At 42.1% G+C, this 19,650-nt stretch overlaps 1 protein-coding gene across 1 annotated transcript in view; it reads left to right on the top strand.

The window, feature by feature from the left end:
* The window catches only part of SLC12A8 (solute carrier family 12 member 8), a 130,645-nt gene extending 119,420 nt beyond the window's left edge, over positions 1-11,225 (top strand). The window contains exons 13-14 of the mRNA XM_061193184.1: positions 7,374-7,434; positions 10,768-11,225. Coding sequence (XP_061049167.1) covers positions 7,374-7,434; positions 10,768-10,933 — 227 coding nt within the window. The 3' untranslated portion in view covers positions 10,934-11,225. The remainder of the gene's footprint in view (positions 1-7,373; positions 7,435-10,767) is intronic.
* The last annotated feature ends 8,425 nt before the right edge of the window (positions 11,226-19,650 follow it).

Here is a 19,650-nt window from a genome sequence, read left to right as displayed (position 1 = left end):
TAGCATTATGTCTCAAAAAACAATGTACATAACTTAATTTTAAAATACTTTATCGCTAAAAAAGGCTAACCGTCACCTGAGCCTTCATCGAGTCATAATAGTAACATTAAAGATGACTGATTGCAGATCACCATGAGAAATATAATAATAATGAAAAAGTTTGAAATATTGTAAGAATTACCAAAATGTGACACAGACACAGAAAGTGAGCAAATGCTGTTGGGGAAATGGCCCTGATAGACTTGCTTGATCCAGGGTTGCCACAAACCTTCAACTTGTAAAAGATGCAATACTGAGAAGCACAGTAAACAAAGTGCAGTAAAATGAGGTATGCCTCTAACACAGCAAAGAATTACAAGTAATAAGTCAATAAAGGGGATAAAATTGAATTAAAAATACTCAGATCAACGTTAATTAGAAAAAAGAGAAAAAGATAATAGACCAAAAACAAATAGCAAGGTGGTTTATATAAATCTAGCCATATCAGTAACCACACTAATTTTATTTTTTTTTTATTTTTTATTTTTTAAAATTATATATTTATTTATGGCTGCATTGGGTCTTCGTTGCTGCACGTGGGCTTTCTCTAGTTGCGGCGAGCGGGGGCTACTCTTCGTTGTGGTGCGTGGGCTTCTCGTTGTGGTGGCTTCTCTTGTCACGGAGCATGGGCTCTAGGTGCGCGGGCTTCAGTAGTTGTGGCGTGCAGGCTTCAGTAGTTGTGGCTCATGGGCTCTAGAGTGCAGGCTCAGTAGTTGTGGCGCACGGGCTTAGTTGTTCCACGGCATGTGGGATCTTCCTGGACCAGGGCTCGAACCCGTGTCCCCTGCATTGGCAGGCGGATTCTTAACCACTGCGCCACCAGGGAAGTCCCCACACTAATTTTAAATAGTCTAAACACTCCCAATCAGGGACTTCCCTGGTGGCACAGTGGTTAAGAATCCGCCTGCCAATGCAGGGGACACGGGTTCGAGCCCTGGTCCAGGAAGATCCCACATGCCGTGGAACAACTAAGCCCGTGCGCCACAACTACTGAGCCTGCACTCTAGAGCCCATGAGCCACAACTACTGAAGCCTGCACGCCACAACTACTGAAGCCCGCGCACCTAGAGCCCATGCTCCGTGACAAGAGAAGCCACCACAACGAGAAGCCCGAGCACCGCAATGAAGATTAGCCCCAACTCAAGGCAACTAGAGAAAGCCCACATGCAGCAAAGAAGACCCGACGCAGCCAAAAATAAAAATAAATTAATTAAAAAATTTTTAAAAAGATAATTAAAAAAATAAAATGAAATAAACACTCCCAATTAAAAGGTCCAAGCACTGAGATTGTCAGATTGAATAAAAAAGCATGATCCAACTATATGCTATCTACAAGAAACCTACTTTCAGTATAAAGACACAAATAAGTTAAAAGGATGGAAAAAAGATATATCATGGTAAGATAAATCAGACAAAGCTGGAGTGACTATATTAACATCAGACAAAGTAGATTTCAGAGAAAAGAATATTACCAGGGGGGCTTCCCTGGTGGCGCAGTGGTTGAGAATCTGCCTCCCAATGCAGGGGACACGGGTTCGAGCCCTGGTCTGGGAAGATCCCACATGCCGCGGAGCAACTGGGCCCGTGAGCCACAACTACTGAGCCTGCGCGTCTGGAGCCTGTGCTCCGCAACAAGAGAGGCCGTGATAGTGAGAGGCCCGTGCACCGCGATGAAGAGTGGCCCCCGCTTGCCGCAACTAGAGAAAGCCCTCGCGCAGAAACGAAGACCCAACACAGCCAAAAATAAATAAATAAATAAATAAATTTATTTAAAAAAAAAAAAAAGAATATTACCAGGGATAAAGAGGGTCATTTCATAAAGACAAAGGGAAAATTAATCAAGAGGACATAATAAATCTTAACATTTATGCACTTAAAAACAGAGCTTTGAAATATAAAAAACAAAGCCTGATAGATCTGCAATAATAAGTAGAAAAATTCTCAATTACAGTCAGAGATTTCAACACCTCTCTCTCAATAATTGATAAAACAAGTAGGCAAAAAATCAGTAGGGCTTTAGAAGACTTGAATAACGTTATCAATAAACCTGGCCAACTTGATATTTATAGAATATTCCACGTAACAACAGCAGAATATATATTTTTAAGTGTACATGAAACATTTACGAGCATAAACCATATTCCAGGACATTTTTTAAAGTCTCAGAAAGTTTAAGGGTATTCAAGTCAATTCAAGAACAAAAGGGGAAGTAAATTAGAAATAAATACCAGAAAGAGATCTGGAAAATTCCCAAATATTTAGAAACTAAAGAACACTGAATAACACTAAATGACTAAGAACACTAAAGAGCACTAAGTAAACTAAAGAAACTAACTCATGGTTCAAAGGAGAAATAATTAAAATTAAAAAGTATTTTGAACTGAATGAAAATGAAAATATAACATCAAAATTGTGGGATGCAGCTAATTCACTACTTAGAGGGAAATTTACTGCATCAAATGCTTATATTAGAAAAGAAAAAAATGTCTCAAAATAATATCCCCAGTTTCCCACTTAAGAAACTAGAGAAAAAGAGCAAATTAAACCCAAGTAAGAAGAAACAGGGAAACAGTGAAGATCAAAGTAGAAATCAATAAAATATAAAACAGGGAAAAATAGAGAATGCCAGTGAAACAAAAAGCTGGTTATGTGAGATCAATAAAATTCACAAACCTCTAGCCAGACTGATCAGAATAAAAGGAGAGGAAACACAAATGATCAACACCAGGAGTGAGAGAAATGACATAACTGGAGAGTGTACAGACATTAAAAAGGAAAATAAGGAAGTATTTTAAACAGCTTTATGCAATAAATTTGACAGATGAATTGGACAAATTCCTCAAAAGATACAAACTATCAAATATCAAAGCTCACTCTAGAAGACATATAGGGCTGTTTAGGTCATCTTATGAAAGAAATTAAACTTGTCATTAAAAAAACCTTCCCATAAAGAAAACCTTGGGCCCAGATGGCGTCACTAATGAAACCTATCTAACACTTAAGGAAGAAAGAATATCAATTTGATACAAATTCTTCAGAAGACTGCACACCAATATCCCTCATGAACATAGATATAAAACTTCTTAACAAGACTTTAACAAATTGAATACAAAATAATATAAAAAGCATAATAATACATCATAACCAAGTGGGTTATCCTAGGAATTCAAGGTTAGTTTAACATTCTCTCTCTCTCTTTTTTTAAATTTTTATTGGCGTATAGTTGCTTTACAGTGTTGTATTAGTTTGTGTCTGTACAGCAAAGTGAATCAGTTATATGTATACATATATCCCCTCTTTTTTGGATTTCCTTCCCATTTAGGTCACCACAGAGCACTGAGTGGAGTTCCCTGTGCTATACAGTAGGTTCTCATTAGTTATCTATTTTAGTTATCTATCAGTTCTCAGTAGTTATCTGTTTTGTACATAGTAGTGTATATATGTCAATCCCAATCTCCCAATTCATCCCACCTCTCCTTCCCCCCCTTGGTGTCCATACATTTGTTCTCTACATCTGTGTCTCTATTTCTGCTTTGCAAATAGGTTCATCTGTACCATTTTTCTAGATTCCACATATATGCATTAATATACAATATTTGTTTTTCTCTTTCTGACTTACTTCATTCTGTATGACAGTCTCTAGGCCCTGGTTTAACATTCTTAATCAATCAATGTAATTCACCTTATTTACAGACTAGAAGAGGAAAACTACAAAACATTTTGAGAGGAAATTAAAGAAGAAATTAAAGAAATAAATGAAGATTTATACTATATTCATGAATCGAAGATTCAATATTCTTAAGATGACATTTCACCTCAGAATTTTCTATAGATTAGATATAATCCCAATCAAAATCACAGCTGCCTTTTTTGTAGAAATTGGAAAGCAGATCCTAAAGTATTTATATGGAAATTCAAAGGACCTAGAATAGCCCAAGCAACTTCGTAAAAGAAAAACAAAGTTGCAAGACTTAACACTACCTGATTTCAAAACTAACTGTAAAGCTAAAGTAATCAAGACAGCATGGTATTGGAATCAAGATAGATAAAAAAAATCAATGGACAGAGTAGAGAGTCCAGAAATTGCAAAGGCAATTCAGTGGAGGAAAAAAATACTCTTTTCAGCAAATGCTGCTGGAACAATTGGAAATCCACAAGCAAAAAACAAACTTCATACATCATACAATGTAAAAATAGCTCAAAATGGATCCTAGAAAATATAGGGAAAAAAATTGTGACTATGAGTGAGACAGAGATTTCTTAGATATAACACCAAAAGCAGGAAAAAAAATTGATAAATTGGACTTCATCAAAATTAAGGACTGTTCCTCCAAACACACCGGTAAAGGAATGCAAAGGCAAGCCATAAACTATGAGAAGATATTAGCAAATCACATGTTTGAAAAGGACTTGTATCTAGAATATATAAAAACCCTCAAAACTCAGTAATAAGAAAACAACAAAAAATTTTAAATGGGCATAAGTTTTAAATAGGTTTCAGCAAAGAACATATATGGTTGACAAATAAGCACGTGAAAAGGTACTCACTGTGATTAGTCATTAAGAAATGCAAATTAAAACCACAATATAATATTATTATACACCTATCAGGGTGATTAAAATTAAAAATACTGATCATGCCAAATGTTGGCAAGGATGTGGAGCAGCTAGAGCTATCATATATAGCTGATGAAAATGTAAAAATAATACGATCACTTCGTGAAACCATTTGGCAGTGTATTTAAAAAATATATATCTGCTATATGAATTAGCCACTGTACTCCTAGGTATTTACCAAAGAGAATTAAAAGCATACAGGCATATAAAAATGTGTATATGAATATTTATAGCAGCTTAGTTTGTAATAGTCAAAAACTGAAAACAGTTCACATGTCCATCAACAGGTTACTCTGTATAAGTATAGTATAGCCGTACAACGGAATACTATTTAGTAATAAAAAGAATGAACTATCGATATATGCAATAGCATGAATCTCAAAATAACTGTGCTGAGTGAAAGAAACCAGACAAAATGAGTACATAATGTAATATTTTACATATATACATATGTAATTATTAAAAATGCAAACTAATCTCTGATGACAGCACTATCAGCGGTTGCCTTTGGATGAGGGTTGGGGGGTGGCTACGAGGGAGGGAGGTCTTATGAAGTGGCTTGAGGGAGCTTTTGGAGGTGATGGATATGTTCATTATCTTGCTTTTAGTGATGATTTCACAGTATATGCATGTGTCAACACTTACCAAATTGTACACTTTAAATGCATGTAGTTTGTTCTAAAAATGTACCTGGGATTTGTTTTAATCAGGTATGATAAGACACACAGACACAGAAATTATTATCATGAAGAAAGAAGTTTATACTCACAGATCCCTAGGAACAGGAGGGTCATGCAGGGCCGCAATGGAGAGGACCAGGGTTGGTCAGGAGGCAAAAGAGGAAGCAGGGAGAGCATGGCCCATAGCATTTATTAGGCTTTTAGTGGGAAAGAATGGACAAGGCAGGTAGGTAGCTGAGTAAGTTTAGGATTAGGTAGTTTGAATAATTTCAGGGAACTCTAGGTTATAGGGGTGGTCTCTAGTTGTCTGGTTTTTGGCCCTGGGGTGATTTAAGGCAGGGGAATATTGGCTTGATGTGTGAGAGCTTGATAAAGGAGATGGTTGGGGGCGTGGGCTCTGGATTGGTTGGTTTGTATATCAAAGGTGTGCTTGTAGGGGAGTTGTTTCCTATCTCTAGGCATTAGCACCTCTAGGATCAAGACCCCAAGTGCCAGAGCATCAAGAATAAGGAAAGGAAGAAAATATTATCAATACTGTGTTTACTGTATGTCAGTTATTCCTCAATAATAAAACTGTTTTAAAAATACATTCAAGAGCCCTTTTCATCAAAATTCTACAATGTCCCAATTTTTAAAATAAAGTAATTATGTAGCTTTAAGTCCTAACTAAATCAGATGGACCATAACAATCCAGGCAAACTGAAAAAAAATGCTTCCAAATTAGAATAGTCTGATATACATTTTTGAAAGAAATGTGCTTCAAACACTTGAATCACATGTACATTAAAAATAATGCTTTAGAAAAAGTCATACTAAGCGTCCTTATATCAGCTAATTTAATGGAGAGAATATATTTTAATGAACATAGTGATTACATCAGTGATTGCTTCTGAATTTCTTAGAAGTTAGTTTGATCCTAAGAAATTTAAATATTTCCCAGAAATTTATTTACAGGAAAGTATGAAATCAAATTTCAGGCCAATCTTCATCGAAAATTTAGATAATTTAGAATCTAAATGAGCATAAATAGGTAGGACCAGTTAATAGAATATTTATGTTTATTTTCTAAATACATGTTATCAGCTGCATACTGTTGACATTAGTCAAGATTCTAACATAAGCCTCTTAAAATAATGCTCACTTCCTGATCATATATTGAACATGATCTAATTAACCAATTTTCAACCAGCCATATATATATATATATATATATATATATATATATATATATACACGCACACACACACACTCTCACACATACATATATAAAATATGTATCTGGTGGAGTGAATATATATAATTTGGAAAAGCATTTTATAAAATTACATTTCATTTGCTTTCCTAAAGTTATATATAATTCATTTTGTGAGATTTTAAAAAAACTCACACCAAAGGAGAAATGGATTTTAAAAAAAAGCTTTTTAAAAAAAGTTGATAAACCATATTCTAGACAGTGTGTCTGATGTCAGGATATTTGGTCACTATCAACAACAATCTCATTTCAAACTTCAGCACTAACATTTCCACATGTGGCGCTATTTGATTCACGCAGCACCTGAAGAAACTTCCTAAGGGCCAGATCCTGTGGCTGTTGTGAGTGTTACCAGATGAAAAAGATGTGCTTCCTGTCCTCAAAGAGTGTATGGTCTAGTAGGGGACTTTATAGTATCTACTTAAACACATAATCAGTTTGAATCTATGGAAAGAAATTATCAAAATTTAAAAAAATCTAAAATTCCTAAGACTGAAGTTAGCAAGTCCTCTGCTTCTTTCTCTATAAATGCATCCAGTTTCTTTCTTGGGATTTTGGAGTTTAGAAATCAACTTTTGGAAACTACATATAAGTATGAAGTCCTTAGCAGGTTGCTGTCAGAGTATTACAATGAATGTTGTTTGGTTAGACTGAAAAAGGAAAAAAAATTTTTTTGTGCTATTGTGTGTGTGTGTCGGGGGATATATATTTATCCCATTAAACCTGGGATTCTAGATGCATACGTAGAGCCTTCATAAATATTTATGTTTGTGTCTTCCCTGCAGGTTTAGCCTCCAACTTCAGCCTTTTCAGATGGATGAGGTCTCTTCTGATCCCCTCCTACAGGTCTGTGCCAATCTGGGGCCTGGATGAGGGGCCTGGGAAGTGCTAAGGGTGTTTCATTTCTAGCTGGGCTTGGGTGAATTGTGGCGTGAATACCTGACGATTGAGAACCTCAAGGAAACTCAGACTGCTCCCCACTGCCCTCCACCACCCAGCCTCCCTGCTTTAGCTTCTCAGAAGCTTTCTCTGGCCCATGTCTTCTTGTCTTCTTATCCTCAGGAATCATGAACAGAGGCTTTCTTTAGAATCTGGTTGCAGAGTGATATAAGTCAAGAGAGTTACTCTCAGTGAGTTCACAGTCTAAGACACACTAGCATTAGTACTCACACACAAGACCAAGGCCCAGAGAACTCCCATTCTTCTATCTCAAGTCAGAGGTAGTTGACATGACTGTATTGGTGAAAGTGCAGAGGCCAAGTACAGAAACAGAGTAGCGATCCTGCAGGATTTCTGTGGGACCTCCATGTTCAAATATTCAGGGAAAGGGAAGAACAAACTTTCCTGAGAAACAGGAGAAGGCCTCACAGGGAAGGGAAGCTTTCACGAGTGCCGTAATCTCTCTCCTCCTCCTCTACCCTTCCAGTGCCAATGCCTCCTCACCTTTGAAGGCCTCAAGACTCTAGGAAATTACCTCCCTCCCCTTTCAATATCAGTGAGGAGCCAAAGCTACAGGCTGGGAAAATCCAGGCAGAACCCAACTAAGTGTTTATTTGGTTTCATTTTGTTGGTTTGTTTTTGAAACTCTAGAAGTCTGGGTTGCCCTTGCCAATATTTCCACCTTCTATGCCCAGACATTGCTGATGGATTATGGGACCCTTTCCCATTGATCCCAGATGTAAGTTCAGAATTTTTTTCCCCATTTTTTTTTATTGTGGTAAAATACACATACCATAAAACTTATCATCTTAACCATTTTAAAGTATACAGTTTAATGGTATTAAGTACATTCATACTGTTATGCAACCGTCACCTCCAGGCACCTCCAGAACTCTTCATCTTGCAAAACGGAAACTCTATACCCATTAAACAATAACTCCCCATTCCTCCCTCCCAAGAATCCTTCTTAAGACAACTCTTTATAAGCGCTGCCAATCTGTTCAAGTTGGCCCAAGAAATGAAGGCTGGATGCTAGAGAAATGATGATGAAAGGAGCAGGAGCCATGGAAACCAACAGGGAGAGGGCTGGCAGGGAGAGTGGTGTGTAGGGGGGTAATTCCCTGCTGTTTGCGTGGAAGCTGGGCTAAGCGTCCTGTGTGGAGCTGTGGTGTGGGTGTGTCACCTCTCTGCCTCTCTTCCAGGCTGAGGCACCAGGTTGGGTGACTCAGATCACAGCACTGAGCTGAGATCACAGCACTGATCTGAGATCACTGCACTGATCCATTTTCCCCAGCCTCCTAGGCCTGAGGGCAAGTAGAGTTGAAGTGGAAATAGATTCTGTGTGAAAGCTGCCTGCAGATTCTGGAGCTACAGCTGGTGTGTGATTGAGAGTATTTGGCCTTATCTGATTTTACATGAATATTTTTAGGTATTGTAGGCTTTGAAAGCCTACAAATGACCATGGGAGGTCACTACTCTTTTTTGGACTCTGAATTTCTGGAATTTCACCTCTGAGGTCACTGTTGTGCAATGTGGAAAGAAGAATGTATTAGGAGGAGATTATTCTTAGAAAAGGGCAGTACTTTGGTTGGAAGAGAACCTAGTCCACACTATTCATAGCTCTGTGGGCTTGTGGAGTGGTTGGTGGAGGCCTCAGCTAAGTCTCAGTGTCAAATTTGCTGGCCTCATCATGGTGACTGAGCGATATTTTGTGATGGTTGTTCAGGAGGGTGAAAGGACCAAGAAATGGTGATCCATTTAAAAGTAGAAACTGGTAGCTGTGTTTTCTCTTTTGTAATTTTGAGTTTTTTTCACACCTGTTGCCCCAGATGCTCTTCAAAACCAAAGAAGAATAATATTGTAGGGTGTTGTGGTCAAAGGAATTTGGCTGTTACTTCCTCTGTTACACCTACAGTTCCCAGAATTATGTGACATTAAGCCTGACCTTAAGAAAGCTTTCTTTCCTGAAGTCCTAGCAACTGCCCAGGTGAGAACTCTTAGGCCATTCTAGACTAGAAAGTGAAGTGTGTTATTTCCCTGAACTCAGAAAAATACGATGGTTTTACCTTAAAAAAAAAAAAAAGAAAGCATTTACAAGAAAGTTCACTGGCAAAAACACATGTTGACTGGTATGGCATTTCTGTCACTTCCTAACCTTACTTCTTGAAGGTTCAACCTTTATAGAAGTTAATTCATTTCTCAGAAAACCTCAACCCACCTAATTTAGATGTGTTCTCATCAAGCAGCTGCAAAGCCTTAGTTGTGTGATCCAAACTTCTATAACAGCATGTTTTTCTAGTCAGTGAAGCTTTCTGCTTAAGTTCCACAGATTTATAACAAGGTTTCTACCAGTTTTTTACAAGTATCAAATATATCCCTTATTTAAACAATTGAACGCTGCTACTTATAAAGCAAATGATTCTCTTAAGGTAAAGTTTTAAGAGAAAATCTATGCCTAAGGTGTGATTTCAGGACCTAGCATAGGTGGAAGGAACTAGAAGGGGCCTGAGAAGGTGAGGAAATAGAGGCACAAGGAGGTGAAGAGGTTTGCCTGAGGCCACCAGCCTGATTCGTGGCAAAGCTGTGACTGTCTCTGTCTTCTATAGATACCCTGGCTGCCAGGATGGTCTTTCCTTACTCCTTTCTGCTGTCAGCACTTTCTTCACGCATCCCTAACATTTTTCTTTACCAGTTTATTCCAACTCCAACCCTTATGTGGACCCTTCAGTGACAGTGGAATCCGTATTGGGACTCGCTCTTTGCCTTAGGCCAGCTTGGTGCCAAAAGCCTTTGCACTTTACCGCATAGCTGCTTGCTCTGTAAACCTTGGCTCTGGAGATCGTTCCTCACTCAACTTTCTTTCCAGTGAACCAAAGCGAAGGTTTCTCTTTCTACTCACCTCAGCTTTCCAGCCTCTGCATTCCATTATTTCATTTGACAAGAAAGCCAAGTAAAGCTACAGAGCCCCAACACAACAGCATTTGGAAGGTTATTTTTATAGTTTTATACATTTCTACTAAAAGAAGGTAAATATCACTTTGTTTGATGCTTATTTCTCATACTTTGGGTTCATGAAGTATTGTACATATAGCTTTCAACAGTTATGTTGTTTAATACATGTTTAGTAATAAACACGATGACATTTTTGCAAATCATTTCTCCATCCCAGAGGAGACTTACTGCCACTGGTTAGCGTTTGGTCTTTCCTTCTGACCGTCCTCCGTGTTTCTCTCACCAAAGGAACCTGCGATCCCCCCAAGAGCAGATAATTTTGGCGCCGTCCCTGGCTAGGGTTGACATGGAGATGACTCAGCTCACCCAGGAGAACGCAGACTTCGCCACCCGGGATCGCTATCACCACTCCTCCCTCGTGAGCCGGGAACAGCTGATGATGCCTCGGTACTAGAGTACTGAGTCGTCAGTACTAGGCAGCCTGGGACCCTCCCCTCGTGTAGCTGTCCAGGGTACAGTGGACCCAAATCCCAGAACCTCTGTGAAGCTGGTTCTCCTTGGTAAGAAACTCAAAGACCTGTCCTCCCCCTGTCATTTTGGATGATGGAAATGTGCATTCTGGTCTGGAGCACTACGGCTAACCAGGGGACCCACTGCAATGGCGGTGGCCCCTGAAACACGCCTCCAGTCTGAAGAGCTCCATGTGGACACCAAGACTTGCAGGTGTCCAGACCAGATTGCTTGTTCTGAGTGCCACAATAAATGGTTATTTTAAATTTTATTTTATTATTTATTCCTTGAATAAATAATATGCTTACATGGTTCCAAACCCCAAAGTAGAATCGTATATATAGTGAAAAGTCTCCCTCCCATCCTTGTTTGTCATCTGCTCAGTTCCCAACCCCTGCCCCAGAGATAACCACTATTCTTAGCTAACGCTCCCCACATTTCGTTACGAATGTACAAGCAAATAGGAATGTGGATTTTTATTACTCCCTTTTCATCCACAAAAGGTAGCATATCATACATGTGTTCTGTACCTTGCCTTTCCCCTTAACAATCTATCTTGGAGACATTTCCATATCAATACACATGCCGTTTCCTCATTATTTTTCATTATATGAATGTGCTATAATTTATTTCATCAGTTCCACAATGATGGCATTTGGATTGTTTCCAGTCTTTTACTATTACAATCAGTTCTGCAGTGAATAATCGTGTTCATATGTACAAGCATGACGAATATCTGTAGGATAAACTCCCAAAAGTGGAATTGCAAGATCAAAAGGTACATGCATTTGTAAGCTATTATTGTTTAGTGAAGGTCTTTTTAATTAAAAAGTTAAATTACCATGAATTACTTAATGGTGACTCACATTCTCAAAAGCACGTGTGGTGCCCCGCACTCTGGACACCTTTGCAGCTGTTTTGCAGTATGAACACATGAGGGGACAGGACAATTTTGGTTCCTCTATGAGCTCAGTGTGGCATTCATCACAGGCATCCAGTCTGGGGGCCGGGGCCGTGGCTGCGCCTGCATGAGTTCAGCCCTGGCCCAGAGTTGGTGGTTTCACCACTGAACCATGGAGGGAGGTACTGTTGGATCAGTTCTGACCTCTTTCTTCTGTAATAGAGCTTCTCAAAGTCAGTGTGCTAAGAAACCTGGGAGGCTTGTTAAAAGTGCATATTTCTGCAGCTCAATCCTGGAGGTAAAGCTTGGGGGCGAGTCGTGGACTTTACATTTTTAATGAGTGCCTCGGTGACTCAACACAGGTGACCCTTGGACACCATTTTGAAAAACGCTGACCTGTTGGATGAAATGGGCTTAAAGCAAGTGGGGGGGGGGTGGGAAAGTCATGATTAGGGGCCAGTTAGGTCTCACCCTTCTCTCTTAGAAAGTGAGACCTGTTGATAGTTTATGCTTACTGTTCACAGTGAGATCTAGTTTATAATTACTGTTCATGCACCTTTGGGGTTAAATACCAGACTTCCAAACATCATTAGAAACAATGTAAAGAAAGCAAACACTGAGTTAACTACAGGCATATGGGAAATCATTAAAGACAATATTCATGAAGGGCTGAGTTGGTGTTCTCTGAAGGCCCTTTTTAAGAAGAAGCCGCACTAGTTTCCTGTAGCTGCTGTAACAAATTACACAAACTGAGTAGCTTAAATCAACAGAAATTTATTCACTCACAGTTCTGGAGACCAGATGTCCAAAATCGGTATCACTGAGCTGAAATCAAGGTGTTAGCAGGACCCTGCTCCCTCCAGAGGCTCTAGGGGAGAATTTGATCCTTGCGTGTTCCAGCTTCTGGTGGCTGCTGGCATTCCGTGACTTGTGGCCACATCACTCCCATCTTTAAGACCAACACCTTCAAATCTCACTCAGTGTGACCACATTGCCTTCTCCTGTGTGCACCTGACGTGGGCCTCTGCCTCCCTCTTATAAGGATACATGTGATTGCATTTAGGGTCCACCCAGATAATCCAGGATAACCTCCTCATCTCAAGAGTCTTAACTTCATCACACCTGCAAAGGCCTTGGCAAATGAGGAAACATTCCCAGGTAACAGAGATTGGGTTGTGGATATATTTGGGGGAGCCATTTTTTAGCCAGCCACAGAAGGCTTTACTGATTCAGCTTTTTGCTTTTTTGAATTCTGGATAACAAGCTAAAAAAGTATCCCCTCTGAAAAAGATGGTCCTGGGTTTGAAAACCATATACAGCAGAAGATTCAAGTATCCAAGATGAGAACTTTCCCAATATGATTAACTTTATGGAAAAGAGTAAGAGAAGAATGGGTATGAGAGAGAATTCCATCATTTGACTCGGTGTTGGGGGTACTGAAATGGCAGACACTAAACACTCGAACCTCTTCTTAGGTCCAAATATCTTGTATTTAAACAAAACTATATTGTATAAATAGTAATAGTAATCAGTAAAGCAGTAACAGAGTCTTAGCCTGGGCTCCCCAGAAAGCAGAAGTTTATGTGCTATTGCTTTACTGGGGGGTACATCCAGGGAAGGAGTGAGAGAAAAGAGTGGAACAGGTGAGGAGGCATGACATTGGGTTAGTGACCCTTTAGTATCATGTGCAGCGGAACACTTAGTCTCAGAGGACCTTTCTGAGAGGTGATAGGAATACCCGTGTCTCATGACCCCCTTGCAGAGGGAGGAAGGGATGAGGATTCATCCACTGGTTCCTGTTTCCCATAGTCAAAGGCTAGCCTTGAGGGGCATTAACACACACACACACACCCCCGCCACCCCGCACTTGTGATTTGAACTTGTGTGAGTACCTAGCGAGTTCTGCTGCAAGCAGCTACCCTGTGGGCATGAGGCACTGTTGGATTTGTGTGCATTAAATTGACTGGAGCCCAGCAGAACTGGTTGCTGTGGTGGTGGCTGAGATGGACCAGCCTCAGCTCCAGAATCAGGTGGGGCAGAGAGGATCTGAGGTGGCATATAAGAGGTATCGTGTACTGTCCGTGTGTCACGGAGGTCAGCAGTAAGTTCAGGTTGTCAGAGAAGTGAGACAGATGACACTGGATCATTCAGAGAGAGTTCGGTTATCTAAAGAATGCTAAAAATGCCAGCACAGTCAGGATATTTGGCAGTGAGACTAGCAACATTTTCTTAAAAAGACAGAGGGATGGATCCCTAGACTAAAGGTCTAACCAAGGAGTGCACAGTTGTAGGGGAAAATGTCGGAAGGAGTGAGGGTCATATTAGATCTTCTGGGACCACGAATGTCTCCCTTCAGGCCACACTGTTTACGAATTTATCCGTCTAATGATCCATTCATCCACCAGGCCATCTAACCATCTACCCACTCACCCATTGATCCAACCATTCACTCAGCCATCCACCCACCCTCTGACCCACCCGTTGGTCTACCCATCCACGCACCCATCCATGGCTGGAGCAATTGTACACGTGCCTGAGACCACCTCACCTGAGCCGAGTACACCTCACCAATCTCAGAGCTTTATAATGTAAAAATATGGTCGCAGGCCATTCAGACAGAAATGAACTAACTCCTCAGTCACCACCCTCAAACTTTCAAGGTGAGTACCGCCCAGTTCTAGAGCATTCTTGAACTCAGGACTAGGAACCAGAACAGGGGTTATTTTCTCAGGTGTCTCTGGGAGTCATGCTAACAAGTCCTCTGATCTACACAATAGGGTGCATCCTGCACAGACGATTATAAGTCAGTGTGGAAGTTTGAGGTTCAGGATTTCATCGTCCTACCTTCCGTCCAGGTTTCTGATTGAGGAAGTATATTTAAGGATGGGAAACACTGTGCCAGTTTACGTATTGATACCTGGACAAGGGTACAAGGGTGGTAGCAGAGAATGCAGCTGAGGTCAGAAGGTTGAAGCAAAGCCTGTAATGTCTAACTTTCTTCCTCTTGAATCTAAGAATCCACTTCTCTCAGACCCTTGGATGAGGAGCTGGAATCAAGAGAGAGAATGACCAGCTGGGCTCATCACCCAATAACACGTGGGCAGAGATCATAAAGTGATCACCTTTCAGCTCCAGGCTCTACCTGCCAATGAACTGTGGCCCCAGACCTGACCAATCAGACTGGCCTCCCCCCTCCCATGGGGAGGAGCTAATACTGACTGATAGACTGGTGGTGGGGGCAGAGGTGTTCCCTCTGCCTCTGGTATAGCAGGAGGGAGCTTGGGTGGTAGCTCCATCCTCTCCATGGAGGAGGAAAGTGAGGAGAGCTAAAGGAACCCCAGTAGCAGTGAGAGTAGTGACAGAGGTAGACGCAGGGTCTGTGGGTGGACAGAGGAGCTCTAAGCCATTCTGACAGTAGTCAGGGAGGGCTCCCTGGAGGAGGACATATCTGACCTCATTCAAGCACTTCATGGGCAGAGAGGAGGGGCAGGACATTCTCAATGGAGAGATCAGTGTGATCAAAGGCGTCTGGGGGCTGAAGGGTAATTGAGGATTTCAAGAGTGTCCGGGTGGGGCTGTGCAAGGCAGGGGAAGTACTGGAAAGGCAGGCAAGGGTCAGGTCTGGAAGGGGCTTGCTACCTCTCTGTGTGTGCTACGGGAATGAGGAGGTAAAGCTGAAGAATGATCATAAAAATCCATCCTCAGCCTTTTCTAGGGCTTTACCAGAAGACCCTTGTAAGAATTCAGTGAGCGTGATCCAGGCTCAGAAACAATCCAGCTTCAATCTGCTCTTTCGCTGACATTGTGTTGCTGTTCCTGCTCTCCTTACTGGGGAGGGGAGAGAGGGCCAGTGGGGGGCGTCCCTCCTGAGGTCAGAGCACGTGGGAGGAGGGGAGGAGGAACCAGCCCTGAACTTTGCAGGGGCAGGGACTGGTCGTTGGAGGTTCCCAGAGGCCCCCCCCCAACCCCGCTCACTCCCTGTATGCTGAGTACCAGCTGTCCCAGTGCCTGGTGGGTGTGGGTTGTTGGGTGGGAGGAGCGGGGTGGAGATAGGAGCAAAACAATTAGAACACGCAGTCCTGATGTACTACTTTCCTATTGCTGCTGTAACAAATTGCCACAAATTTAGTAGCTTAAAACAACACAGAAGTACTCTCCTACAGTTCTGGAGGTCAGAAGTCCGAAATGGGTCTCACGGGGCTGAAATCAAGGCATCACCAGAGCTGGGTTCTTTCTGCAGGGTCTAGGGGAGAATCTCTTTCCTCGCTCTTTCCAGCATCTAGAGGCTGCCTGCATTCCTTGGTGGTTGCCCCTTCCGTCTTCAAAGCCAGCAGTCCGCAGTCCCATTGTCTCCCTCCTCTGCTTCTGTCATCACATCTTCTCTAACTCTCCTGCCTCCCTCTTCTGCTTTTAAGGACCCATGTGATTAGATGGGCCCACCTGGATAATCTAGCATAATATCCCCATCTCAAGAGCCTTAATTCAGTCACATCTGCAGAGTTCCTTTGGCCATATAAGTAACTATTACATAGGATCTGGGGATTGGCGCCACCATTTACTAGCTCCGTGACCTTGGGTAGGCTTCTTAACCTCTCTGTGCCTTGATTTCCTTCTCTGTAAAATGGGAATTATAATTCCTGCCTGCCTCCAAGTGAATTTGTGAGTACTTAGTAAAGTGAGACTCACATTTTTTTGGAGGAAGTCAAGGTGGAGGCAGTGTCATAAGTGTTCTCCCACCACCCCTACTAATTCCATGTCACTTAACGTGGGCAACCCAGAAAGAAAAAAAAATCAGTGGGAACTGCAGTGGTTCTTGGCATCTGCTAGCCTGAAGTTTCAGAGCAGGGTGGAGTTCTCCTGCTTCAGCAGGCCACGCTATATCTTGTCAGCGGCAGACAAGGTGGGACCTCTTCTCCAGCCACCAGCAGGGACTCTCTGCGGCATGCATAGTCAGGGCACGGGGAGCTGGCAGTCGCCACTTGCTGACCACCGTTTCAGCTCTGCCTCCGCCTCCACTCCCTTGGCTAATCAGACCCATTTGGCCACGTCCCTATACCACTGCTCTCAGCCTTCTCCATTCCCTTCTCAGAGCCTTGGGGTATTTTCTTAAACATCAGAAAACCTATCCCACTCTCCAGTTCTTTTGAACCAAGGCTTACTGGAGAGCAGATAACCCGCTTTTTGCTATGTCTTATCCCGTCCATGTCCACATGGGTGCCCTGGAGGAGAGGATCAGAAGTGGCGGTTGCATGACCTTAGTCCGTACCGTTTGCACTTCTCTGCAGACAGGCAAGTGCAGAAGTCTGTGCTCGTCATGCGCTGCTCAGCATCCCTGCATCGGGGAGGTGTGCCTGGGCTCCTTCGAAGGGGCTCACAAAGGAAAATAGATGCCAGTTTGTCAGTCTGAGGAAGGAAGTATAGGTGTAAACCCCTGACTCTTGACAAGGTACTCTTCTTGGAGGGGAAGGTCACATTCAAGTCAAGGGTGAAGCAGACGGCAAGGAAGGCCCACCAGCATCAGGGGGTCCGCAGCTGGCTGTGCTCCTGGGCGTGCAGCCCATCTCGCAGCACCAAGGCTGGTGCCCTTACCTGTCCCCTAGGCTGCTGGGCTAGGTGAGTGCACGGCAGATAGTGGTTGACTACTCACCACCATTCATTGAGGTGAGGGTGGCCACAGCCTCCTTCTGAAAGAGGCAGAGCGGTTCTCTAAATGGGAGTCTCTAAAATAATGGAGAGCTTGGATTTTTTCTCCCTTTTTAAATTGTGTTTCTTTTTTTCCAAGTTTTACTCCAGGAAAAAAAAAAAAAAAAAAAAAACAGAAAAAAGGGGAAAATTGTGTTTCTTTGAAAACACACACACGTGTGTGTGTGTGTGTGTGTGTGCATGTGCACTTTCCTGACTGTTTGTGTTTGTTAGAGATGCCTCTCTATAAAAAGAAGCTGGACTTACCACATGTGAAGACTGGCTTGAATTATGGGCCATGTGGTCTACATCAGATTCACTTTGGGCAGTCCTGAGGGTGAGTAGCATTTCAAAGGATTAGCAGTCATCCCCCAGCCGCCAGCAAGAGGGCTCCATGAATGCTGATCTGTGCAATGTGACATAGACCATATGTGTTAAGAGGCTGAGGTTCAAATATGAACCCCAAACTGAAAGTCACAAGGACAGACACTGGCAACGGCAGTGTCAATTTTTAAGTGAACTGCTTGGCAGACGGGCAACTCTGTGTAACTCTGTGTGTCTGTATTGGTCAGGGTGGGCTTGCTGCTGCAACAAACAGCCCTCAAATCTCAGTGACTTGACACTTCATAAATTTATTTGTGGCTTCTGTTCCAGTCTGATACAAGTCAGAAGGGGGAGGGGAGCTCTGCCCCACACTGTCGTTCAGGGACCACTGTCATTCTGTTTTGTAGTTGAACATCTTCTAGGCCCTCAGAATCTTCCCCTGAATTCTCAGCACCCCGTTGGCAGGTGAGAGAAGAAAGGGAGGATGCTGTGGCAGTTTCAGGGGCTAAAAGGGCTCATATCACTTCCTTCCACTTTCCATTAAGAGGCTGGCTGGGAAATGTGGGCCAGCTCTGTGCTCAGGGAGATGAGGGACCAGGTTTGGTGGGCATCTGGCCAGTCTGTGCCACTGTGCTCAGGATGAGAACAGCTGGATTGGGTTCTTCACTGATGGCAGTTGAGTGAGTCTCCTGATCTGCCCTGAGTAGGTTTGCCCCTTCAGAGCTCTGTCTTTTGTGAGAATTTACACATTTGATCCAATGATTCTGCCATTCCTTAAATCATGCTTGGAATTCCATTTTCAATATTCTCTTCTGAGCCTTTGAATAGTCTCACGAATGACAAGTTTTTGTCCTTGGAGGGTTCATTTGATTTCTGGAAGCATCAAAAATCATTTGGAACCGAATCTGGGAATGAGGGGACTGATCAAGCTAAATCGTCTCTTTGGGTCAAAAATGAGGTGTGACCATAAAGCAAACTGACTCTTGAAGCAATTTCTAAAGATGAGATGCCAACACAACACGTTTTGAGGACTGACAGTGTCACTGGAATAATTTTGTAAGGGCTCTCAAGGTGCTGATTTGAAGGAACAACATTTATTTAGATAAACTGTACGTGTGTGTGTGTGTGTGTGTGTAGTGAGTGACTCTGTAGTTTTGGTTCTGCTCATCTTTTATTAATGATCTGTGTTGGTCTTTTTCTGCCCAACCAGATTGAAAGACCTTCAGTAGTACAGGTGTATCTTCAGTTATGAATCATCCCAATTCATGGCTTTAAGTATTTTTTATGTGCCCTGTCAACCCATCCAACTCATCACGGATTCATTCAGTCACTCACTTAGCAAGTATTTATTGAATGTCTATGTGTGCAAAGCCACGTGTTTGTTTTTTTTTTGATTCAGAAACTGTGAAAACAGATGACAGCAATTGCTCCCCCAGTAGCCTGCAGCTCAGTTTTTAGGAGTATTCTAGGATTAAGAAGCAGGAAATGGGCACAGACTTCTTGGCTGGCTAGGAGGAAAGGAAATGGGACTTGGAATAGACTGCACTCGGATGGTTCAACAAAAGTGTTCTGAGAAGAGTAATTATTCACATTTTCTTATGGACTGAGGACAATGCATCACCTCTTCTCTGGGTGATGGTAAAAAATTCCTGGGTAAATACAGTGCCCTGGAAAATCGTCACGTCTGTTTTAGAATTAGTCATGTTACCCCAAGACATCCAACCTGAGTTTCTCTTTTCCCCGTGAGCAGTAGG

Source organism: Eubalaena glacialis, chromosome 6 (assembly GCF_028564815.1).
Source record: "Eubalaena glacialis isolate mEubGla1 chromosome 6, mEubGla1.1.hap2.+ XY, whole genome shotgun sequence".
In the NCBI taxonomy this organism is placed as follows: Eukaryota; Metazoa; Chordata; class Mammalia; order Artiodactyla; family Balaenidae; genus Eubalaena; species Eubalaena glacialis.
The sequence above is the reverse complement of the archived record's forward strand: the minus strand, read 5'-3'. Positions and strand labels throughout refer to the sequence as shown.